This window comes from Nerophis ophidion, linkage group LG17 (assembly GCF_033978795.1).
Source record: "Nerophis ophidion isolate RoL-2023_Sa linkage group LG17, RoL_Noph_v1.0, whole genome shotgun sequence".
NCBI lineage: Eukaryota > Metazoa > Chordata > Actinopteri > Syngnathiformes > Syngnathidae > Nerophis > Nerophis ophidion.
Genome location: NC_084627.1, coordinates 29,591,024 through 29,618,222, shown reverse-complemented (window position 1 = coordinate 29,618,222; position 27,199 = coordinate 29,591,024). Strand labels below are relative to the sequence as shown.

Here is a 27,199-nt window from a genome sequence, read left to right as displayed (position 1 = left end):
TATGTGATGGACTTGAACTACAAAGTTGTAAAAATATGTCATTAGCTGTTGATATCTCAGATTGTATAACCATTGAAATATGTCATGAAAAAAAACAAGAACATTTGAATCATCTGCATATATAAATCACTTAAGTCAAACATTGATACGCTTGAGAACTGGATTAAGGCAACTTTTACTGAATTCAGTCAAAAAATAACTTTCTTACGTGAACACTTTAACAATAACCTCTTGAACCCTAACGAACAAAAGTCCATAGATGACTTTATAGACACAATGTATAGCCTGAGTTGATATTCTAAAATCCCAAGGCCAAGCAGTACTAATGATTTTGATAATAATTCCGTAAGTGGTCTGCTAATATCCGACATCAGTGATCATCTGCTAGTTTTCATAATCTATGACGGAAACTACAAGAAGAGGAACTTTGATGAGAAATAGACATTTTGAAAAATATGCACAGAAAGTATGACAGCTTTTAAGAATGATCCGAGAAATCAAGTTGGGAAAATGCAAACAGTGAAAATTATGTAAATGATGCATACGATCATTTTTTTTATACTTTTATGATGCTTTAAGACAAACATTGTCTATTGAAACAAATTAGTAAGAAGCAAAAGAAAAACAACCAGTGATGACAAAAGAACTGAAAAAAATGCTTGCAACAAGAAGAATACATCATATATGACAGGTCTTGCCAACCCGCGGCTCGCGAGCCACTTGCGGCTTTTTGGCTGGTTTCATTCAGCTCTTAACACTACTAGGAAAGAAATAAAAATCTATTAGTGCCCACGAAATGTAGACGCGACAAAATCTTTGATGTCGGAGGCCCACGTTGCCGTGTTACTGTACTGTAGTATATCTACTGTCCCTGGCGTTTGTCGGGACGAAAACCATTACATTTTCAAAATGCAGCACGACTAAGACACACGGCCGCTTCATTGACTTCCGCTAAGCACAAAAAGGGCGTTTCCTCAAAATCTAGCTTGTAAAACACCGTGGCGTTCTCTTCTTCTCTTCTATCGGCCGTGATCGTGATCATCACCTAGTAAAAAGGAAATACTTGGATTACAATACTTGGATTACTTTTTGCGCCCCGTTTAGGCCGGTTTGAGTTGCATAGAAGAAGAAGAAGAGCCGAAGCTGGTTTGAGTGACGTCAAACGTGCATGTGCGTGAGATCACAGTAGTAAACAATTTGTGACAAGTGTGCTCTCAAAATGGCAGGGAAAAAAAGCACAGCAAAACGAAAATGTGAAGAACACAGGACATTTTAACACTGTGGGAGAGTTTACCGTATTTCCTTGAATTGCCGCCGGGGTGCTAATTAATTTAAAACCTTTTCTTACTCCTGCGCTTACCAAAAGCATGCGGTAAAAATAAGCATGCGCTAATTATTTTAAAACCTCTTCTCACTCCGTCACTTCACAAAGGCATGCAGTAAAAATTTGAGTGTGATGTTAGGATACCATCATGAAAAGCACATTTAATTAAAAAAAAAAACCTTATTATGGTCTTACCTTTACTTATAAATGAAATCCATGCCAGCTCCTTCTGATCAAAAGCATCGATAACTTGTTTATAGAAGTCTTCCTTATCTTTCTTCAGTTTTAAAAGTCTCTCTGTCTCGATGGAGATCTTCCTTTATTACCTCCTGCTTCGATTGAAAGTCCAGTTTAGAAAACTGCTATCAGATCGCTGCTATCAGTTAGTTCGGCTCCTCAAGTGCGGGCGACGACATAATTATTGTCGAACAACTCCCCCTCCCATTCTGCTCCGTGGGTGATCTCTTTATCCCACCGCTGCCACCAGGAAGTGTTATTGTATAAATAATACACTGGGTATTCAGGACTGGAACATGCTTTATTTCAGCCCAGTTGTTTACATAGCCAGCATAGGAGTGTTACATCCTAAAAGATCCGTCGTGCTCTACCACCAGGAGGCGGGAGTCATTTAATGACTCATATTTGACACACGCAGCTACGGTATTGTGACGGTCTCAAGCCGTCGTCTTGCGGGTTCCCAGGATCACCAAGGAAGGACATGGCTTTAACAGTTTGACCTTGTTTATTTTTCAATAAAACCTCAGTCCAGGTCGCTCTTCCGCTCCTCCTCTCCGCTCGCTCGCCGTCGCCGCCTCCTCGCCGCCATCTTGGCGTGCCCTGCCTGTCTGTCGGAGTGTCGGCTCCACCTCTCCACAGGTATATTTATAAAACATAGCTGCTTAATGTTATTTTTAGCATACCGGTATTCAATAGATTGGACCTTAAATCCTACTGAATAGCTCTTAATCTTCTTCTCTTTATGCGATTTCAAATTACCAGTATTGAAATCAGCCTCCTCCATTTTGAAAATGATGACAGGGGAAGTGTCACTCGTGACGTCACGAGTTTGACATGGCGGTAATACTGAGCATGCGCTAATTATTTTGCAAAGCGAGTTTCACCCGGCAGCAATTCAAGGCAGGCGCATACTATATGCTCGGCGGCTATTCAAAGAAATACGGTATATATTTGTGTTGAACGTAATGGCAAGCCATTCTGCCTTATATGTCAGGCGTCATTAGCGCATTTCAAAGCTTCAAATCTTCAGCGTCACTTAAGCTCCCTCCATGCTAACATCGACCAGGAATTTCCAAAAGGGACAGAACTTCACAAGCACAAGTTGGCCACTTTGAAAAGTCAGGCAGAAAAGCAGAAACAGTTTTTCCAAACATTTACGAAGCCGTAACGCTTGCATCATATCAACTGGAATGGAACATTGCACAGGCTAAAAAGCCATACAATGAAGGGACTTTGTTAAAAAATGCTTCAGTGACGCTGTTGAAATCTTGTCTCCTGAAGACGACAAACTAAAAAGAAGGGTATCAGAAGTCCAACTGTCCCGCCACACTGTTGTACGCAGAATATCGGACATTAACACGGCTATTGAATCACAGTTGCACTCTGACCTTCAAACATGTGAGTATTTTAGTGTCACATTGGATGAGGGTTGTGAAATACAAGACGAGCCTCAGTTGGCAATATTTGCACGGTCTGTGTCAGACGATCGTGTGATAAAAGAAGAACTCCTTGATATTGTGCCATTAAAAGACAGAACCCGTGGCATAGATGTGAAAGAAACAATGATGGCTGCATTTGCGAAAGCAAATCTGCCCATACAGAAACTAACTGCAATAGTCAGGGATGGAGCACCAGCCAAGATCGGATCTGTAAATGGGCTTGTGGGGCTGTGCAAAGCTGACGGAATATTTTCCCGAGTCTTGGACTTTCCACTGCATTATCCAGAGGGAACAATTTGTGTCTAAATCATTGAATTTAGCAACGTCATGAAGCCTGTGATGAAAATCGTCAACTACATCCGCACACATGCACTTGACCACAAGCAATTCAGGAATCTTATCGCTGAGCTGGACCAAGGGCTTCCAGTTGACCTGCCGCTGCACCGCACTGTGAGGTGGCTGTCAAAAGGTAATGTACTCTCTCGCTTTTTTCAGCTTTTGGATGCTGTGAAAATGTTCATGGAAGAGAAGGACAAGGACTATCTCGAGCTCTCGGACCTCGAGTGGATTATGGATCTGGCCTTTTTGGTCGACTTGCTGTGTCACTGGGACGGACTGAACCTGACCCAGCAGGTTAAGTTAAAATCAATAAATCAATGTTTATTTATATAGCCCTAAATCACAAGTGTCTCAAAGGCCTGCACAAACCACAACACAAACCACAACGACATCCTCGGTAGAGCCCACATAAGGGCAAGGAAAAACTCACACCCAGTGGGACGTCGGTGACAGTGACAATGATGACTATGAACCCCCCTCCCCCCAGGGGACCGAAAGCAATGGATGTTGAGCGGGTCTAACAAGATATTGTGAAAGTCCGATCCATAGTGGATCAAACAAAATGGTGAGAGTCCAGTCCAAAGTGGATCCAATTTAGTAGCGAGAGTCCCGTCCATAGTGGAGCCAGCAGCTGCCTGACCTGGTGCAAAGTGTGTTTGCGTTCGTCAACAAACTGAAGCTGTTCAAGGCGCATATTCAAAAGGGAGATTTAACACATTTTCCCACTCTGCTAAAAGCCAGCGGGCAAGTCTCCATCGCCGCCCTGAAAAACAAAAGAAACAGATATGCGACACTGGTTGAAAACCTGCACGAAAGCTTTGTGTGTTCTGTGATCTACAACTGAAAAGGCCACAGATTTCATTCCTCGTCGACCCATTTAATGCGGATACGGACTCTTTGAAAGCCCCGCTCGTCACAGATGAGGCTGCGGCTGAGTTGGAGATGATGGATCTTTGTGAGGAGGACCAACTGAAAGCTGCTTGAAGGGAAGGGACCATTGAGTTCTGGAAAAATACCCCAATGTCAAACGGGCTGCGCTTAGATACTGTCAATGTCTGGGTCAACATACGTCTGCGAGTCTGTGTTTTCTACCCTGAAACATGTGAAATCAAAGCATCGATCTGTTCTGACTGACACCCATGTGAAAGAATTGCTTTCAGTGGCAACAACGGAATACAAGCCAGATTTGAAGAGGATTGTCCATGACAAGGGATGCCTGAAGTCCCACTAAGCAATATGCATAGTGAGAGAAAAGATATAATATTTTTGTTTATGGACTTGGTTGAACTGAGAGTTTGTGTGTGAGACAGAGCACACAATGTTAATTGTTGAAAACAAATCACCTGTGGTCTTAGTACTGTCGGAGTCATGTTGGTGTGTGACATTTAAAATAAATCTGGCTGAGCAGAGGTCTGTGTGTGTGTGTGTGTGTGCGTGTGTGTGTGTCTGCATGCGTTTCAGAACATTTTACATATATCAGCAACATATAATTTCAAACAGGCAAATTCCCCAACAAAATGAAAACAGCAAAAGTCTACTAATTTATAAGACTAGAGACAAACAACAGTGTAAACACTACACACCTGTTTCTCTACTTCCATATTTTAAAAAAATATATTGAAAAACTGTTTAACAACAAATTGGACAAATTAATCACTCACAGACAACCAATACAGCTACAGAGCCAAAATGTTCACATCAATGGCATTAATCAAAATAATAGAAGAGATCACCAATGCAATAGATAGCAAAGCAGTACTCATGGATTTAACAAAATCAATCACAATATCTTAATTAAAAAATTAGTTCAGTATGGCATCAGATGGCTGGTCTTGAACTGGGTCAGAAGCTACTTAACCAACAGGAAGCAATACGTGAAGATAGGAGAACAAACGTCTACAGAGCTGAAAATATTTTGTGGCGTACCTTAAGGCTTGATACTGGGAACAAAATTGTTCAATCTTTATATAAACGACATTTGTAAAGTTACAAAGGACTAAAAGTTAGTATTCTCCGCAGATGACCCAATTGTGTTTTGTTCAGGAGAGAACACACAAAAGCTAATACAAATAATAACAGAAGAAATGCTGCGATGAGATGGCGACTTGTCCAGGGTGTACTCTGCCTTCTGCCCGATTGTAGCTGACTTGGTGCATTTGCAAACAGCTAAAATTATGTGTAAAGCAGACTATAACCTGCTACCCAAGAATGTACACAAATTCTTCTCAACAAAAAAGGACAAATATAACCTTGGAATTTTTTTTATTTTAAAACATTTGTATGTGAGTACAACACTTAAAACATTTAGAATATAAATATGTGGAATTAAAATATGGAATGGATTAAGGAAGGAAATCAAACAAAACACTAATATGATTCAGTTTAAGAGACTGTTCAAACTACAAGTGTTCACAAAGCACAAAGAAGAACAATTATGATAAACATCCTGAACCTTTAATAAATGTAAAAAAAAAATATATATATCTATCTCAATCATCTCCTCGGTTGGGGGTCGGCAACCCCCGGCTCTTTAGCACCCTGTGGCTCCCTGGAACATTTTAAAAGATTTATGAAAATGAAAAAAGATGCGGGGAAATAAATATATTTTTTGTTTTAACATGGTGTCCGTAGGAGGTCAAATATGACACAAAACTTCCTAAATTTTAGAAAGCCCAATGTTTAATATGTTTGTGTTCATGCTTCACTGATGAGAGTATTTAGCGAGGACAATTTTGTCCTCTTCATTTTGGCGGCCCTTGAACGAACCGTAGTTATGTTGTATGAAGAAGAAAAAACGACCATCAGCACTTTTTATTTCAACAGACTCTCTCTCTGTACCGGGTGTCAAAAGTGCAAAGACCGACCGCACAGTTCCTGTTTTCACAATAAAAGTGCTCCTCCATCAGGCCTGCGTTAACAATATAAACGTGTCAGAAAACTAGCGCATACATGCTAGCAAGCTACAGAGTTAACGCCAATGAATTTCTTATAAAGGGTATAAGAACAAGTATGAAAATGGACCGATAAAAAGCTAAAAACAACCACTTTCATGTTGTGTTGGAAAGAGAAGAGGACTTTTTTTACTCTCCCTAATATAAATTTGAAGTTGTGAAATTTATCAGCACAACTGTGAATCCTATCTGATTTCAAATCAATCAAGTCATGAGAATAAGGAAATACACCATCTTATGTTATTGTCTTCATGAAAGAAGGAAATCTACATGTGTTAAAGTGTTAAAAAAATTGTATTTTTATTAAACACCTTGAATATGTGAACACAAAACAACAATTATACATATATATATATATTTAAATATTAGGGGTGTGGGAAAAAATTGATTCGAGTACGAATCGCAATTCTCACGTTGTGCGATTCAGAATCGATTCTAATTTTTTTTTTTAAATCCTTTTTTGATTTTTTTTTATCAATCCAACAAAAAAATACACAGCAGTACCATAACAATGTAATCCAATTCCAAAACCAAACCTGACCCAGCAACATTCAGAACTGCAATAAACAGAGCAATTGAAAGGAGACACAAACACGACACAGACAAACCAAAAGTAGTGAAACAAAAATTAATATTATCAACAACAGTATCAATATTAGTTACAATTTTAGCATAGCAGTGATTAAAAATCCCTCATTGACATTATCATTAGACATAGGGCTGGGCGATATATCGATATATACGATATATCGCAGGTTTGTCTATATATAGAAAATGACTATATCGTAATATTCGATTATATGTTCTCACACAGTTGTTTTAAGCTGCATGCATTACATTACTGGCGTGTCTCACTCTTTCTCGTCTCTCCTTCTCACAGAGACGTAAAATAAGCCCACCTTCATACATACGTCACATACTGTCGCGCATGTAGCGTCACACGCTCTCGCCGAGAGCTAACGTTAGCATGGCTAACGTTAGCTGAGGCAGGTCAAGTTGCTTTTAGCTGCGGGCATCACACAACACTCCTCACTCCTCCTCGTCTCTCATTCTGACAGATACGGAAAACAAGGCCGCCTTCTTACATACGTCAGATACTCTCGCGAGTCTAGCGTCATAGCTCTCGCCGATCAGAGAGGTAGCAGCATGGCTAAAGTTAGCTGATAGGTAGAGCGAGCGGCGCTTGTGACAATACAAGAGAGAGATTGTGCGAGACTTGTCGCAAATGGAGGAAGAACAATAAATGCCCAACATATAGAGCAGGAGGTCCATCATCTGGCAGTGGTTTGGCTCCAAGTGGGAAGATATTCAGCAGACAACAGCAGTATGCTGTTCAATGTATATACTATGATGATTAACTTGTGTGATGACTGTATTATGCTGATAGTATATATTTGTACCATGAATTGATTAACGTGGACCCCGACTTAAACAAGTTGAAAAACTTATTCGGGTGTTACCATTTAGTGGTCAATAGTACGGAATGTGTACTGTACTGTGTAATCTACTAATAAAAGTATCAAGCTATCAATGCAAAGTATGCAGCAGAAGTGTTACTACAAAAAGGTAGCAACACTATTAATTTGTTCTTTCATTTAAAAAGTCACCCGTGAGAGAATGAAGAGTATTTAATAAATACAGTTTTGGTCAATTGACTTAGTAGTGATTTCCCTCTCTGCATGAAAGTTTAAAATGAGCATATATTAATGCAGTATGAAGAGTAATGTTTTAATGTAGACACTAAGAATCATCATACTGCTGTGATTATATGCATCAAGTGTTCATTCAAGGCCAAGGCAAAATATCGTAATATATATCATATATCGCAATATGGCATAAAAATATTGTGATATTAATAAAAGCCAATATCGCCCAGCCCTAATTAGACATTTATAAATAATAATAAAAAAAAAAAAATAGTGTCACAGTGGCTGACATTTGCATCACATCTCATAAGCTTGACGACACACTGTGTCCAATGTTTTCACAAAGATAAAATAAGTCGTATTTTTGGTTTGTTTAATAGTTAAAACAAATTTACATTATTGCAATCAGTTGATAAAACATTGTCCTTTACAATTAAAAAAGCTTTTAAAAAAAATCTATTACTCTGCTAGCATGTCAGCAGACTGGGGTAGATCCTGCTGAATCGTTTTAAATCGGAAAAATATTGTTTTTGAGTCGAGAATCGCGTTGAATCGGAAAAAAATCGATATATAATCGAATCACGACCCCAAGAATCGATATTGAATCGAATCATGGGACAACCAAAGATTTGCAGCCCTAAAATATATATATATATATATATATATATATATATATATATATATGCGTATATATGTGTATATATATATATATATATATATTTATGTATGTACATATATATATGTATGTATGTATGTATATGAGATAGATCACCTTGACTTGGTCATTTGATAAAAAAGCATGCCTGCTGAAAAAGTGTGCAACCCTGGTGTACATGTGCAATTTTCTTTGATGCTGCCACAGAAAAACGTGTTTTATGTCACTCCTTCTTTATCTCATTTTGACAACAAAACGTTTAATGCTGTGCATAAATGCACAAAGGTGAACTTTGTTGATGTTGCTGACTTGTGTTGACAAGCTTTTTTGACTTGAGTGGAATGTTTCTGAGACATATTTGGTCAGTGCATGGCTGCAAGATAATCGATGCTAACATGCTGTATAGGCTAGCATTATTATCCCTTGTTTGTATGAACATTTAAGCTAATTAAATTTTCCTCTGTGTATTTTATTTATATTTGCATGCCTCATGACAAATTATCTGTGTGTAATATTGGCTACATTTCTGATAGTTGTTTGTGTGTCTTGTTGTTCCAGAGTCTAGATGAGTGGTTTTCAATCTTTTTAGAATATTTTAAAAAAATCTCACGTCCCCTTGGCATACCTTTACGTACCCCCAGGGGTACGCGTACCCTCATTTGAGAACCACTGGTCTAGATCACAGCAAACGTTACCCAGCTTGCAAAGTTTGGAATGAATTAATTAGAAGAAGACAGCCTGCCATTTCCTTTAACATGGACAAACACATCAAAAACCGTTGGTAATTCTAAGCCAGTAATTTCCATGAGTTCTTTCTGAGTAGTCTCAGTTTTACTAATGTTCTACAATGTTGTAAAAATTTATTAAATAAATATTACATTTTACCATTTCTGTCAAAGAAGATTTGTGTCAGCCTGAGACACTGGTTTATTTCAGCTTGCCGTGGTGCCAGGCTCTGACAGCGTGACCATTGGGTTGTTGGTCACCTCCCTGACTAGACTAAGATGAATGCAGCAATGTACGCAGACATCCTAGATGAAAACCAACGCTTCCCAGCCAACCTGACGGCGCTTGAGAGGAATGGGTGAAACTGTCCAAAGATAGGTGTGCCACGTTTGTGGCATTGTATTCAAAAAGACATTGTGAATTCCTTCCGGATGCGCTGCACTTTGTATATTCAGGAGTAGTGCATCTGCAATATTCAATAGTAGCTTGCGCAATAATAATAAAAACATGTGAATACTGAGTCTTTTTTTTTTTTTGACCGGCTTTAATATTTTTTAACTGCTGATTTACATACCCTTTGTCCTTGGCATGAACATCTGCTCCGTGTTGTAGCAACAGCTGAACTATCCTCACTCTGTTGTATCCCGCAGCCAGGTGGAGCGGAGTGGACTAGAGAGACATAAAAAAAAGAGGACAATGTGAGCATGAGGAAGAAGCTAGAGCTGTTCGAACAGTAACATGCATCTGTGCAGCGGTCCTGATTACTTTACAATTACTCAGTCAAGTGCGTTGCTACGAACATTTTTTCTGTCAAAACTGTGCAGTCAGTAAGTTATTGTTCCATTCCTAGACCAGACGACAGCAATAAAGAATATATTTCCTCCATAAAATTGATGTAAAACTGGAGCAATAAATGTTTTAAAATGGGACTTAGATGAGAAGCTTCAGCTTGCTGTGCAGAGTCTCCAAAGTTGGAGGACTAGTGGAAAATACTGCGAAAAAAGGCCCAACAATTGCATTCTCCTAAAACAACGGTGTCAATCTTGGTTTTTTTATGAAGGACCACACCTTTATGAATATAAATGTAATAGAAATCCTCTCATGATATTATTACACAATCCATCCATCCATTTTCTACCGCTTGTCCCTTTTGGGGTCGTATATTTTGGGGCGTACATTGTAAAAAAGAAACCAAATGTATATTTTACGGTAAAAAAAAACTGCACCTCAGTTGCCTGAATATTACCGTAAAATGTATACAGCATGCTACTGTTGTCAAGGTAAAATATGTTGCAAATTTTACAGCGTGCCATTTGATGGATAACTTGCTTTGAGATCATGAGTCAAGCATATATTTAAACAATACATTTTTTGAAATGTATGATATTTGTTGCATTATTAATTTAATATTTAAGTTTTTAATAATATTTGTTGCATTATTAGATAACATTCAAGTTTTCTTCTGTCAAAATTTAGTAAGAAAGGATAAATTACGTGTTATTGACACGTTATTTCCAGGTTTTCCTGGGCCATATCAAACAATGTGGTGGGCCAGAACTGGCCCATGTTTGACACCTGTGTCCTAAGAGATCAGCTGTATGTGAGAAAAAAAGAAAAAACAAACAGCTATTACATGACTGATTATATCTTAGTTTCTTCGTAATCATGAGAACCTTTTTGAATTTGAATCATGACCCACATAAGTCCAATGGGGCGGCATAGCTCGGTTGATAGCGTGGCCGTGCCAGCAACAAGAGGGTTGCGGGTTCAATTCCTGCTTCCGCCATCCTAGTCACTGCCGTTGTGTCCTTGGGCAAGACACTTTGCCCACCTGCTCCCAGTGCCGCCCGTTTTTTCTGCCTTTCTGCTCTGAACAATGTAACTTAGATATTGGGTTTCACTATGTAAAGTGGTTTGAGTCAATAGAGAAAAAGCGATATATAAATAGAATTCACTTCACTTCACAATAAAGCCATCAACTACCGAATGTGCAATGCTGTCTTTTGTATATCAACCTAATTGTCAAATAATCTCCTTCAATACATTTGAATAAAAAAGAACATTGAGATTAGAACACATAAAATTCAGAATTATGGCGGGAAATTAAAATGACTAGAGCAAAAAAAAATTAATGGAAGATCAATCAGAGAATTAACTTTTGGGGGGGATTATGTGGCAGCCTCAAGAAGAAAAATAACTATAACTCCAACATATCTTCACCACAAAGAGAAGGGTGAATGTTTTATTGATTTTATTTTCTACAATTGTGGTTAACGTATTTGACCAGAATGTTAAGGTATCACCAACACAGTTTATAGGATAGGATATACTTTTATTTATCCCACAATGGGGAAATTACGTTGTTGCAGTGCAGGTTTTTACTTACAGTAACATAACTAAAGTGTAATGAAAAACTTTTTTTTTAATAAATACTACATATCGCTGTATAATACGTATAGATGGAAGATAAAATACAACCAAAAAACCCTAACACCTAAATTGCACACCACAACAACAAAAAAAGACTTTGTCAAGAGTTTGACCCTGAAACTGATTATTTCTTTTGCCATTACTTTGTTATTATACATCTTCATCGCAGTCGACATTGGGCAAGAAGACTGGACATATATGCATATATATGTATATATATACATATATGTCTGGACATATAGTATATATATATATATATATATATATATATATATATATATATATATATATATACAGTGGGGCAAAAAAGTATTTAGTCAGCCACCGATTGTGCAAGTTCTCCCACTTAAAATGATGACAGAGGTCTGTAATTTTCATCATAGGTACACTTCAACTGTGAGAGACAGAATGTGGAAAAAAAAATTCAGGAATTCACATTGTAGGAATTTTAAATAATTTATTTGTAAGTTATGGTGGAAAATAAGTATTTGGTCAACCATTCAAAGCTCTCACTGATGGAAGGAGGTTTTGGCTCAAAATCTCAGGATACATGGCCCCAATCATTCTTTCCTTAACACGGATCAATTGTCCTGTCCCCTTAGCAGAAAAACAGCCCCAAAGCATGATGTTTCCACCCCCATTCTTCACAGTAGGTGTGGTGTTCTTGGGATGCAACTCAGTATTCTTCTTCCTCCAAACACGGCGAGTTGAGTTTATACCAAAAACTTCTATTATGGTTTCATCTGAACACATGACATTCTCCCATGTGCTCTCTGGCAAACTTCAGACGGGCCTGGACATGCACTGGCTTAAGCAGGGGGACACGTCTGGCACTCCAGGATTTGATTCCCTGTCGGCGTAGTGTGTTACTGATGGTAACCTTTGTTACTTTGGTCCCAGCTCTCTGCAAGTCATTCACCAGGTCCTCCCGTGTGGTTCTGGGATTTTTGCTCACCGTTCTCATGATCATTTTGACCCCACAGGATGAGATCTTGCGTGGAGCCCCAGATCGAGGGAGATTATCAGTGGTCTTGCATGTCTTCCATTTTCTGATAATTGCTCCCACAGTTGATTTTTTCACACCAAGCTGCTTGCCTATTGTAGATTCACTCTTCCCAGTCTGGTGCAGGTCTACAATTCTTTTCCTGGTGTCCTTCGACAGCTCTTTGGTCTTGGCCATAGTGGAGTATGAGTCTGACTGTTTGAGGCTGTGGACAGGTGTCTTTTATACAGATAATGAGTTCAAACAAGTGCCATTAATACAGGTAACGAATGGACGACAGAAGAGCTTCTTAAAAAAGAAGTTACAGGTCTGTGAGAGCCAGAGATCTTCCTTGTTTGAAGTAACCAAATACTTATTTTCCACCATAATTTACAAATAAATTCTTTAAAAGTCCTACAATGTGAATTCCTGGATTTTTTTTCACATTCTGTCACTCACAGTTGAAGTGTACCTTTGATGAAAATTACAGACCTCTGTCATCATTTTAAGTGGGAGAACTTGCACAATCAGTGGCTGACTAAATACTTTTTTGCCCCACTGTATATATATATATATATATATATATATATATATATATATATATATATATTTATATATATATATATATATACATATGTATATACATACAAATTGAAATATATATATATGTATAAAAAAAAAAAAAAATATATATATATATATATATATGATGAGGAAGCGACTTGTCCAGGGTGTACCCCGCCCTCCGCCCGATTGTAGCTGAGTTAGGCGCCAGCGCCCCCCGCGACCCCAAAAGGGAATAAAGGGTAGAAAATGGATGGATGTAGATATATATATACATATATATATATATATATATATATATATATATATATATATATATATATATATATATATATATATATATAATTTATAGGCGCACCAGATTTAGCATTCAGATAACTTTCATCCGTAGTCCTTCCCAAAATTCATAGTCACCCCCTGACATATTCACAGGAATCATTCATCCATCCATTTTCTATCGCTTATTCCCTTTGGGGTGGCGGGGGGTGCTGGTGCCTATCTTAGCTACAATCGGGCGGAAGGCGGGGTTACACCCTGGACAAGTCGCAGGGCCAACACAGAGAGACAGACAACATTCACACTCACATTCACTCACTAGGGACCATTTAGGTGCATGTCTTTGGAGGTGGGAGGAAGCCGTAGTACTCTGAGGGAACCCACGCAGTCATGGGGAGAACATGTAAACTCCACATAGAAAGATCCCGAACAAGGGGATTGAAACCAGGACTACTGAGGACCTTCGTATTGTGAGGCACATGCACTAGCCCCTGTCCTACCGTGCTGCCCTAAAACAATTATAACATGGAGATGTACAATCAGTGAATGGGGGCTTGGTTCAAGTGGAATTTCCCTCATTTATTTAATTAGAGATGACCAGGTTTCTTGAAAAAAAACGCATCTCATTTCATGAAGTCTGCAGGCCGTGAGGCAGCGCTCGGCCAAGACTCTTATATATGAGATGTGACAGCAGCATTTGGAAGGAGCAGGACATAGTCATCATCCTCATTGTAAATGCAGCATAATTGTGTGTGTTTCTGGCAGTGCCTTTGTTGGTTCACTCAGCACGTGAACCAACAAAGGCACTGCCTTTGTTGGTTCACGTGCTTAAAGATGTTCTCAGGTCCTGAGAACATGTTTAAGCTACTAGCAAGACATGTACTATTACATCATGTCAAGCCGAGGAGTTAAAGGTTGTCAATCTACCATTTATGTAAGAATTGTATGATAGACACTGTATTTAAAAATAATTTAACAGGCTATATTATTTATACATTTGCTGAATTTCAATGGAAAAGCGAAAATAACGTTATGATGTTATGTGTTTCGTTTATGTAAGCACGATATTTCTGCCACCACAACAAAGCAGCTGGCAAGGTTAAGGTCGGCTCAGGCTGTTAACACAATTCCTCAGCATGATAAGATCACATGATACGCTCTCATCCTGCAATAACACATGTATTGAACATTCAGAGAGATTTAGGGACCATGTTGCAACAAAACTGTATCTCAACAAATAAAAAAATGTTTAAAATAGCTGAATGTCAGGTGATACTGTATAAAAGAGAAAGGAGCTAAATGTCTAAACATGACTACCAAACATATTTTTTAAATTGTATTTTGATGTCAGCGCATGTGTACTGTTTAATGAAGTGAGTCTTAGAGGTACAATATTGTGCTAGTTTTAATTTCAAAACCCACTGGACATATTTAAATTATACACCTAGTACGACTCCAAGGCTATAACTAAGAAAACATGGGTGAGCGAACTACGGCCCTCGGGCCACATCTGGCCCATTAATCTCTTTAATCCGGCCAGACAAATATTAAGACAGAATTGAGTAAAGATCTGTTTTGAGAATTTCCACAACAAAACTAATACTAGGGTTATCAACAACACTGCTGTCACTAAAAGAGAATGTAAGTGGTTAACCCTTTAAAAACATATGTATGTTTCTTTGATGATAGGATATTGTTGACAATAGATGTATTATGATTAAAATAGCCCGCGTTTGGGAAGCCGACTCTTAGTTCCAACAGCTTTGAAATGCATCAAATTTCAACATTCAATGTGACCGCTGAGCTAAAAAGTTTGCCCGCCCCTGACTTAGTGCCTCTACTTTGTTGTGCCTAATAATCTAAAAGCCTTTCTGAAGGCAGTTGGGGTTGGAGGAGAGAAAGTGAGGGGAATAAAGACAACAGGAGAACAACGTGGAGGGTAAGATCCAGCCGAGTTGAAAATACTTGTTTTTTCTGCCTTTCTGCTCTGAACAATTTGTTGGTGTTCCTCCACAGAAAGAGAAACTGAATGAGTGGTGATGACATTTACTAGCATCAAAACTAAAATAATAATGTCAGGCATCCCTTCGTCAAAATGTTCTCTCTTATTGCAATTGCCAAGTTGTTCCCATGACAACAATGACTACTACTATCAGCCGTTACCTAACTACGCAGCACAATCAATCTCAGAGAGTGAAAAATAATTGTGACCGCTTTGTTGCATACATACACCATCAGTACATTCAAAGTAGAACAAATAGACCATTTGACATAGGCGTGAGCGTCAGGGTTTGCAGCTTAGTTAAGGGTGTAGCTTAAGTTGCCACAGGTGATTAGGTCTGCAACTAACAATTTTCTTAATAATAGACCAGACAGCTATTATGTTTTCACTAGTCAAATCATTTTGTTGTACATGTTTGAGTTTGACGTTGTTGGTGACTTGATTTTAACTGTCGTAGTAAATTCAAATGTAACAAAAGAAACATAAATTACTGAAACAACTAACAGTTTTACTTTATAACATAAAGGGCATGCCTGACCTATTAAAATGTACACACAACACACTAAACAGTGTGTGCAAACAATGACGTTGCATATACTATTAGTGGGCATGTTGCGAGTGATCTACTAAGACTGCATGTACAGTTGATAACTGGTGCAGACCGCCTCATTTAAATGAGGTTTTTGAATTTACTTTGCAGCTTTCACCAGACATTCTTAATTACTGGACATCCATGTGGTGTTTTGAAACATGCACCAGACATCTACAGTATTATGTACCACTTTTTTGGGGCATTTTAGAGGCAGTCCTGCTGTGCATCTACAGCACAACCTCTCTTTTGTTCTTCTTTATCATTTTTGGTATGATATATGTGTAAATTGTATTTGCTGATTCAGTCCGGTTCCTGCTGCTTTTGATTTTTGTTGTTATTGTCTCTCTCGGTCTAATACCCCTCTTATCCCTGCATTTCCCCAGTGTTTCTTTTGTTCTTCTTTCTGTCCCCTCCTGCTCGGGTCCTGCTGCCCCAAACACATAATATATCCATTTAATAAAGTCAAATAAAAATAAGACAACAAGAGAAATATCCTACACTTCTCTTTGGTAAAACAAATCTGTACAGCAGATATGGGCATTTACATCAACAATATGATTTGCCTGAGTAAACAAAACATATTTAGAAAAATAAAAATAAAAATAAATCCACTTTTTGGCATGCGCTCAAGGAAGAAACTGGCATAAACTGCAAGCAGTTCATGCTGTTCAAGACGCAACAAAATACATATTTCAAGAAGCTTTTACATATAATGTATATGAAAAAACTAAAAGCACAAAAAAAACCCACTAGCAATCACCAACATGCATACATTTAATTTGTTTTAATAAGCCCTGTAAGCAGTGATAAAATTATAAAATTATATTGTTGAATAGAAAACGTGTCCAACACTTTTTATGTTTGACAGTCCGTATGTCACTATTGTTTGCGGCTTTCACCTCACTGTCCTGGCTTCCGTCTGCTCCAACGTCTCACTCTTCCTTAATGCTGGCTTCTATAAGCAGTAGTGTATTTAGCTTCAAAAGTATAAGGTTGTTAATCCTTATTTGTCCCAAAATAATTGTCTTTGTTGTCTGTTACCATGTTTGCTATGATTGAAAAACACACTGGTGTTTGATTCCGGAAGTAGAAAAACACATTTGCTGCCGAAAGTCAGATGTGCACTGCTATGGAAACAGAAATCAGTGCATGGAAGAAATTGTTGATATTGTTACGAATGTGTCTGTTGCTACATCATATATGGACTTGCAGTGTGTGTATAAAACGTTGCTTGAGGGTTTTGAAGTATTGTAGAGGGTTTTGAAGGCTACAACGATAATTCCCGTTTAGCCGTATCTTTCTATCATCTTTAAAATTGTTTAAAAAAAAACGTGTGTTCTTGACTCTCACAACGATTGTGAACCATAGGCAACATTCACAAAAAAAGTTTAGTTACCTTATTATACATTCACACAATAAACTACAGATGTTTACACAGAAGCAAAACAACATCCACATTGCACACAATTAAACCCACGGTGTAGCGCTATTGCCCTCTACTGGTTAAATTAGTGCTACAAGCTTTAATTGCCAGAGCTACTCTCACACAAAAACAACACAAGCTCGAATACGAATTACATCACAAATTTAGCAATTTCAATACAAAAAAAACTAAATATATTTACAGTATGTACAATATCTACTTACAAAGATTTGACCAAATTCGTGATTCGTAACCAAATCACATGTGTGGATTTCTACCGTCGTTGCTGCTTGTCTAGAACCCTGTTCATCGTTTAAAAAGTCAGACAGAAAACATTGACTCTAGCACTTGCTTGGGGTAGAATAGTCATACGTTTTTGTCCACTTGCTGCTAAGTCTGATTTTCGAAATGTATTTTGTTTTTTTAAGGGTTGAGTAAGTAGTCTTTTTCTACTCACTACTGCTTCATTGTGACACAAATGCCTCGCAGTTGCCCCTTGTTGAGTGGTGGCAGTACTGCATACATGAGCAATTCTACTTTGAATAGTTTCATTTAGGCCTCTTTGATGTTTGGTGGGCCAAATAAAAAAACTTTGGCGGGTGGATGTGGCCTGTTCAACAGACCTGATAAAAAAAATGTGTATATAAATGTGTATATATATATATATATATATATATATATATATATATATATATATATATATATATATATATATATATATATATATATATATTTTTTTTTTTCCCCCGGTTTGCTTGTTTTCTTTAACGATTATTGCTTTCTGCAGGTGTTTTGTTTTGTTTTGTTTATATTTGCCGGTGTTGTGCCAATATATGATAGCCTGCCAATAATGCTAAACGTGTTTGACATGATTTAAGTCTTTATCATGTCCGGAAAATGACAGTTTGCCTTGTCCGTGGTATTAATGAGATTTAAAGGACTGTTGTTATTCCCATGTTGACGCGATAAAACCTTTTTTTTGTTTGGAAGATACAAACAATTGTAACTGTTATTTTTTTGTGCACATAATAAATATTTATAACGTATTATATATTGTAAATATATATTGTATATGTATAGGGGTGGGACCTAATAAGTTTACTTCTCCCCACTCCCTTTTGAGCCAATGTTGACATCTACAAAAGATTAGTCACATGTAATGTTCTCAATGTAGGTGTAAAAATAATGTATTTATATATTTCTTTCGTATTTTATGTCATTCTCTTGTTTTGTTTGCATGGCTCAAAATAAACCATTCATTCATTCATTCATTTATAAAGTCTTTGGATGTTTTTATTTCTGTAAAATTTTCCTTAAATGTAATATTGCCTGACAAAACGGGATTCAACGTAATATTTTGATATTTACACATCGCATATTTTACTAGAATACATTTAGCATCACATTTATCAAAATCAAGTACCTACTGTACTGTATATTTGTTGAAACACCCTTTACAAAACTAAAATCTACCCAAACGACCACTTTGCTGCTGCCAAAAATTAATTTCAAGTAATATTTTGATACTGACACATCTTATCTCTGCATATTTTACTAGAAGACCCTTATGGGCATTACATGTATCAAAATCAAGTACCTACAGTTCTGTTTACTTGTTAAAATACCCTTCAAATCATCTTTTGGCAGCAGCAAAGTGGTCATTTAGGTAGGTTTTAGCTCTAAAAAGGGTATTTTAACAAGTAAACAGTACATTAGGTACTTGGTTTAATATATGTAATTCCCATAAGGGTATTCTAGTAAAATATGCAGAGATGAGATGTGTCAGTGGTCCTCGTCAGCCAGAGAACTTTGATTTTGGGGCGGCAGCGGTAAAGTTTAGATCAACGAAGGAAAAAAAAAAGGGAGTGAATATTTATAACTGAATATGCATGAAATATGATTTGAATTGTATTTTTTTTTTTTCAATGAATTAAGTGAAGTGAAGTGAATTATATTTGTATAGCGCTTTTCTCTAGTGACTCAAAGCGCTTTACATAGTGAAACCCAATATCTAAGTTACATTTAAACCAGTGTGGGTGGCACTGGGAGCAGGTGGGTAAAGTGTCTTGCCCAAGGACATAACGGCAGTGACTAGGATGGCGGAAGCGGGAATCGAACCTGCAACCCTCAAGTTGCTGGCACGGCCACTCTACCAATCGAGCTATACCGCCCCACAAGTAATGTTTATGACATCCTTTTTCCAAAACAATGTAGAATGTTGGATATAACAGGATAATGCATACATTTATCGTTTGTTTTCAAAACGGCTAGAAAAAAGGGGAACCTCAAAAATATACTGTGGGACCCCATTTTTATGACTTGATGGGGTACTTGGGACCCCATTTCGAAAATTCCTTGCGCCAACACTGGATCAGTCATACTGGAAATATGCAATAATTAGATTGAGATGTGATGTCTATCATTCACAATCCCTACGTAAGACATAAACACATATGTCTTTCTTTATTTATGCATTCTAAGTCGTAAAATAAATAAAAGGTCCACTAACAATAGAGTGAATAGGGGCTCTCTATTCCGCCCACAAAACTCTTAAAATAACCATCAAAAACCTGACAACAATACTCTATTTACATATAAATGATAATAATAAATGATAAATGGGCTGTACTTGTATAGCGCTTTTCTACCTTCAAGGTACTCAAAGCGCTTTGACACTACTTCCACATTCACCCATTCACACACACATTCACACATTGATGAAGGGAGCTTCCATGCAAGGCGCTAACCAGCACCCATCAGGAGCATGGGTGAAGTGTCTTGCTCAAGGACATAAGGGACGTGACGAGGTTGGTACTAGGTGGGGATTGAACCAGGGACCCTCGGGTTGCGCACGGCCACTCTTCCACTGCGCCACACCATACAGAGAACTGAATATTAAAAACATAATTATAAACGCTAATGCAGACATACTATTTTTAGTGGCAAATTGATAACAGAGAGTCATGTCCTGCTGCTGCATCGCATCTCGAATCGTCCAAGTTATTCTCGATAATCTGGATATTAGGATGATTTAGCCATGAATCTAGAAGTTGTACATCTGTGACATTCAACTTATACCCAGAGATAGATTATGATTAATTCTTCATATAAATGGGAAGATATGGACATCCTATCAGTCATCATAACAGGGAGAGCACAGTAAGTGATCATAGCATTTAGCACATAATACTGTGTCACAAAAGCTGGAACTTGTCGCTAACCCTCCTTATATTCAGGATAAAAAAATAGAAGGTTCTGGATCATCAAAGTAATTGTTGTTGGTTCTCAAAGTCTGCATGATTTGCATTGTTGTTGATGGGGAAGGGTTCGCTGATTCCTAACGCTATGTCACGGTTCACGTGACTGGCTTGGTCATTAACTTTAAAAATGGCCAACAAAATTCTTTGTCTTTATACTATTTTGATCAAATCTATTTACACGCAAACTCTGTAAGTGTTTTGGTATTATAAATCAAATAATATATATATATATATATATATATATATATATATATATACATATATATATATATTAATAGCTTCAATATAGATGCAACTTGTTTTTCCATTCTACTGGTACTATGAGGGATGCAATCCTCTGGCACAAGTTTACTAGATAACCTCTGCGTGTTCGATCAAGTTTCCACGTGTTTTAATTCACGTAGACCATGGGTGTCAAAGTCTGGCCCGCGGGCCAAATTTGGCGCGCCGTGTAATTTCATTTGGTCCTTGAGGCAATATCAAATTACCATTAGAGCTGACCTGCCGGTATTATACAGCAGCGGTGCCACTGTAACACGGCATTCACCGCTAATACTCATACTTGCCAACCCTCCTGATTTTCCAGGGAGACTTCCGAAGTTCAGTGCCCCTCCCGAAAATTTCCCAGGGCAACCATTCTCCCGAATTTCTCCCCGGACAACAATATTGTGGTCATGCCTTAAAGGCACTGCCTTTAGCGTTCTCCACAATCTGTCGTTCCGTCCGCTTTTCCTCTATACATACAGCATGCCGGCCAAGTCACATAGTATATGCGGCTTGTACACACACACACAAAAGTGAATGCAAGGCATATTTGATCAACAGCCATACAGGTTACACTGAGAGTGGCCGTATAAGCAACTTCAACACTGTTACAAATATGCGCCATACTGTGAACCCTGACCAAACAAGAATGACAAACACAATTCGGGAGAACAACCGCACCGAAACACAACATGAACACAACAGAACAAATACCCAGATACCCTTGCAGCACTAACTATTCCGGGACGCTAAAATATCCACCCCCGCTACCACCAAACCCCGCCACCCCCCAACCCCGACCACCTCATTGTTACTTTATTTTCAAATATATTAGCTAGTGGGAAAAGTTAATGTTGATATTTACTTCAGAGAGCTGCAAATACAAAAGAGGCATTACATTTTTTATTTAAATGTTATTTCTGTGATGTTTTGTCGTTTGTTTTTTGCACTATTAGGTTGCATAAGCGTTGTTAAAGCAAATCAGTGTCGCAAACTGAGCAATGATTAACGTTTTATTCATTCACTTTCTCTTGCTACTTCAAAGCTTGAATGTTTGATTCATTCCTTATTGTTATTTTACTTTCAAATGTATTATTGGCCTGTGGAAAAAGTTTATTTTGATATTTACCTCAGAAGGCTGCATATAGAAAAGACGCATTCAATTTGTATTTAAATTGTATTTGATATCAATCAATCAATCAATAAATGTTTATATATATAGCCCTAAATCACAAATGTCTCAAAGGACTGTACAAACCACTACAACTACGACATCCTCGGAAGAACCCACAAATATGCCATTAATATTTTGTAATTATTGTTATTATTATTTGAAACTAAATTTTGCATGTCACTGTAAAGTTATATAAGCCTTGCTTGTTAAATATTCAATGCAAAACTTGTTTGGGTCCCTATTAAAAGGTTAATTTGTTCAACCTTGGCCCGCGGCTTTGTTCGGTTTAAAATTTTGGCCCACTCTGTATTTGAGTTTGACACTCCTGACGTAGACCTTTTAGTATATCAGGCCCATAAAGTACTAAATGTCCTGTAAACATGACCTTTACTTCAACAAGTATTTTATTTAGCTACAATTATTCACCTGAAGGATTACATTTACATTTTCTACAGCGACTTGTCGACTAGCTTCACGGTGGCAGAGGGGTTAGTGTGTCTGCCTCACAATACGAAGAAGGTCCTGAGTAGTCAGGGTTCAATCCCGGGCTCAGGATCTTTCTGTGTGGAGTTTGCATGTCCTCCCCGTAAATGCGTGAGTTCCCTCCGGGTACTCCGGCTTCCTCCCACTTCCAAAGACATGCACCTGGGGATAGGTTGATTGGCAACACTAAAATTGGCCCTTGTGTGTGAATGTGAGTGTGAATGTTGTCTGTCTATCTGTGTTGGCCCTGCGTTTAGGTGGCGACTTGTCCAGGGCGTACCCCGCCTTCCGCCCGATTGTAGCTGAGAGAGGCACCAGCACCCCCCGCGACCCCAAAGGGAATAAGCGGTAGAAATGGATGGATGGATGGACTTGTCGACAATAAGAAGTTATTTATAATCAACATTGTTAATTATGTTGACAAATGGTTAGCAGTAAACTTTTAAAATTTGAATGAGAACAACACCGAAGTAATTTTGACTCAAAAGTAAAACAGAATGCTCAGCCTAGTGACTTGGACCCCCTGATGCCTTATTTTAACTCTTGGTTTTTAGGTTCGACAATAGTTTTAAATTGGAACTGCAGATTAACTCTGTTTGTTGTTCAATCCAGTTTTTATTATTCAAGACTTCCAGCAAAAATTAAATCAGTTTTATCTTTTAACGACTTTGAACGAGTAATCCATGCTTTCATCACGTTTGGACTACTGCAGCTCCCTCTATACTGGTATGAACCAGGCCTCATTAGCTTGATAGCATCTAGTCCAAAATGCTGCTTTTAACTGGTACTAAAAACATGAGCACATTACCCTATTTTAGCATCCCTTCACTGGTTACCAGTTAATTTTAGAATTCCTTTTAAAATGTTATTGTTTTTAAATCTCCCAAAGACACGATTAAAATCCAGAAGGGATCGTGCATTTTCTGCTGTGGCTCCAAAATTTTGGAACGATATCCCTCTTGGTAGTCGGACGGCTCCATCTTTAATGATTTTTAAATGACGTCTCAAAACATATTTTTACTTTTTGGTTTTCAAACCAGCATGAAAGTTGTATGATTTTGGTCTGTTTTATTTTATTTTATACCCATCTATCAATCCATTCTTTTTACTGCTTATCCGAAGTTGGGTCGCAGAGACAGCAGCTTAAGCAGATAAGCCCAGACTTCCCTCTCCCCAGCTACTTCATCCAGGTATTTCCAGAGGAACCAGAGGTGTTCCCTGGCCACCTAGGAGACATAGTCTCTCTAACGTGTCCTGGGTCTTCCCCGTGGTCTCTTATCGGTCGGACGTGCCGTAAACACCTCCCCACGGAGGCATTCGGGGGGCATTCTAACAAGATGCCCGAACCACCCCATGTGGTTCCTCTCGATGTGGAGAAGTAGCGGCTTTACTCTGAGCTACGCACAAATCACAGAGCTTCTCACCCTATCGCTAGGACAGAGCCCCGCCACCCGACAGAAAAAAATAATTTCCGTTGCTTGTACTAGTAATCGTGTCCTTTCGGTCATAACTCAAAGCTAATGGCCATAGGTGAAGATAGGGATGTAGATCGACCATTAAATTGAGAGCTTTGCATCAATGCAGACTTTTATCAAATTAGCTTTTCCCAATAGACAACACAAATATATAACATTTAAACATTTGACTTTGACTGAGATTATCTGAGTTCAGCTTTCAAAATCTCTCAAATAGTTGCGTTGATAGAAAACTATTTCCATACAGTTTTAGGACGATCATTTAAATAAGATAGGGAGTGCCCTCGTACATCGACCAACTTGAACTAGACCTATGATAATTATAAGATTGAAGGTATTGAACATGCTTAGGTGTAAATTGTGTGTAAATGAATCATTCTTTTTTATCAGACAACAGTGTATTTGTAATTATGTTGACTCTGCCATTGTTGCTTATAAGCTTTGTACTTATTTAAAAAGTTTGCAACCTTAAAGGCCTACTGAAACCCACAACTACCGACTACGCAGTCTGATAGTTTATATATCAATGATGAAATATAAACGTTGCAACACATGCCAATACGGCCTTTTTAGTTTACTAAATTGCAATTTTAAATTTCCCGCGAAGTGTCGTGTTGAAAACGTCGCGGTATGATGACGCGTATGTTAACGCGTGCGTTTGACGTCTCGGGCTGTAGCGGACATTATTTTCCAGCCCGATCCAAGCTATAAGTAGTCTGCTTTAATCGCATAATTACACAGTATTCTGGACATCTGTGTTGCTGAATCTTTTGCAATGTGTTCAATTAATAATGGAGAAGTCAAAGTACAAAGATGGAGGTGGAAAGCTTTTAGCCTTTAGCCACACAAACACAGCTGGTGTTTCCTTGTTTAAAATTCCCGAAAGTGAAGCTTTACTATGGAACAGAGCGGTCAAGCAAACATGGATCTCGACCACATGTCAACCGGCAGTTTTCGGAGAGAAAATTGTGGTAATAAGTCGGCTCTTACCGGAGACATCAGCAGAGCTTCCGTCCTGCTGTAGCTGCGTGACTTCCCTCAGAGACACTGCGGTCAACACACCCGTGGCCACACCCCTCCGACTTTCATGTACGATTTGATCTCACTGAAACACTGGCAACACAATAGGCAGATAAGGGATTTTCCTGAATTATCCTAGTAAATGTGTCTAATAACATCTGAATCGCTCCCACTGCAACCGCCTTTTTTTTTTTTTTTTACTTTTTTTTTTCTAGTCCTTCACTCTAAATGTCCTCATCCACGAATCTTACATCCTCGCTCAAATTAAAGGGGAAACTGTCGCTTTCTCGGTCCGAATAGCTCTTGCTGCTGGAGGCTGTGATTATAAACAATGTTCGGATGTGAGGAGCCCTACAACCCGTGACCCGGTAAAGGCAAGGCTTTTTTATTAGCGACCAAAAGTTGCAAACTTTATCGTGGATGTTCTCTACTAAATCCTTTCAGCAAAAATATGGCAATATCGCGAAATGATCAAGTATGACAGATAGAATGGACCTGCTATCCCCGTTTGAATAGGAAAATCTCATTTCAGTAGGCCTTTAAAAACTAACCCTTTGAGAAAAAAATGTATGTGTTAGATGGATCTAAAATAACAATTAAAGCATCATTAATCCAAACAAAAAATATTAAAAACACAAAAAACATGAACATTTAAAATTTAGGGTTAAGCGCCCCTGATTGATTACGTGATTTTTAAAAATGTGGTCCTATGAGTGGAATTGATTGTTGAGTACTCATATTTTGAAGCAACTAAGGCAATGCAACCAAGAAAGGTGCTGTTGAGTCAGCTTCACCATGTTTGCTGCCTAAAGAAATTCAACTTAGTATCAGCGAGTTGAGTTACATCAAAAGCAGAACTCAACATCATTCAAGTCTATCGTGGAAATAGCAATTTAGTCTCCGAATCCAATAAATGTTCCTCTATAGCAGGGGTCTCCAAACTACAGCCTGTGGGCCGAGTCCGGCCCGCCAGCGTCCACAATCCATTGAGCGTTCCAATTTTTTCAAACATTAGAGATGAAACACTGCAAATGTAACTTATGTAACAAATGTTAATATTGATAGTCAATGACAATGAGTGTTGTACCATACCTTCAGCAGCATAAAATCAATATTTTCAACCAATCAATATACTCTTTGATCCTGCACTACCACGAGCTAATGGAACAAAATGTTTTCATCCGTACTGTAAAGTTAAAATTTTAATGACAGTAAAGGAAGTCTAAGTTGAATATTTAGGTACCAATTCAGACAAACTTTTCCACCCATGGTGCAAACTAATAAAAGCCAACACAGAAAGTTAACACATGTGATACAAAAAAACCAACCTGACCACTGAATTATAAAAAATGTATATGCCTCACACATTCAAAAATTACACTAATTTCCACAACAAAGCATAATGGATAAAATGCAAAACTGTCAGGACTTTGACGTGGATTAATTTTGCTTCTTCGATGCAGAGAGGATACGGGACGAACCAGGCGTGAGTTAAGGTACATGGTTATTTATTTATACACTAAATACAAAAATAAGCAAACTAAGGGCGCTTACAAGGAGGTATAAAATTTGGCTACAAAATACAAACAGGAAACAAAAACACTTGCACGATGGCATGAATGAACTATGAACAAAAACAGCACAATGGCATGGCTATAAACAACTAAAACAAAACACTTACTGTGACAAAAACAAGAGGCAAGAATAGCAAAGTGCGCGGCAGGTGATCGTGGGCATGGAGAATGAGCAGCATAGGTAGGCATGTACGAAAAGCAGGCAGGTAGTAAAATGCAAAGTTCCCAGGACGAGGACAGAAACAGAATGGCAGCTATGATGATTAGAAACAGGTGTGAGACTGAGGGCAGGGCGTGACTTGGAGACCAGGTGGCAACTAATGGGTTACTATGGAAACCAAAATAAAACCAGGAAGTGCAAAA

General features: G+C 38.2%; 2 protein-coding genes across 5 annotated transcripts in view; both read right to left on the bottom strand.

The window, feature by feature from the left end:
* LOC133536308 (poly [ADP-ribose] polymerase tankyrase-1) overlaps positions 1-27,199 on the bottom strand; it is a 337,423-nt gene that overhangs the window by 73,470 nt on the left and 236,754 nt on the right. For all 4 annotated transcript variants that reach the window (XM_061876734.1, XM_061876733.1, XM_061876732.1 and 1 more), the window contains one exon: positions 9,892-9,986. In XM_061876734.1, coding sequence (XP_061732718.1) covers positions 9,892-9,986 — 95 coding nt within the window. The remainder of the gene's footprint in view (positions 1-9,891; positions 9,987-27,199) is intronic.
* The window catches only part of LOC133536310 (uncharacterized), a 193,216-nt gene that overhangs the window by 46,731 nt on the left and 119,286 nt on the right, over positions 1-27,199 (bottom strand). The window lies entirely within an intron of this gene.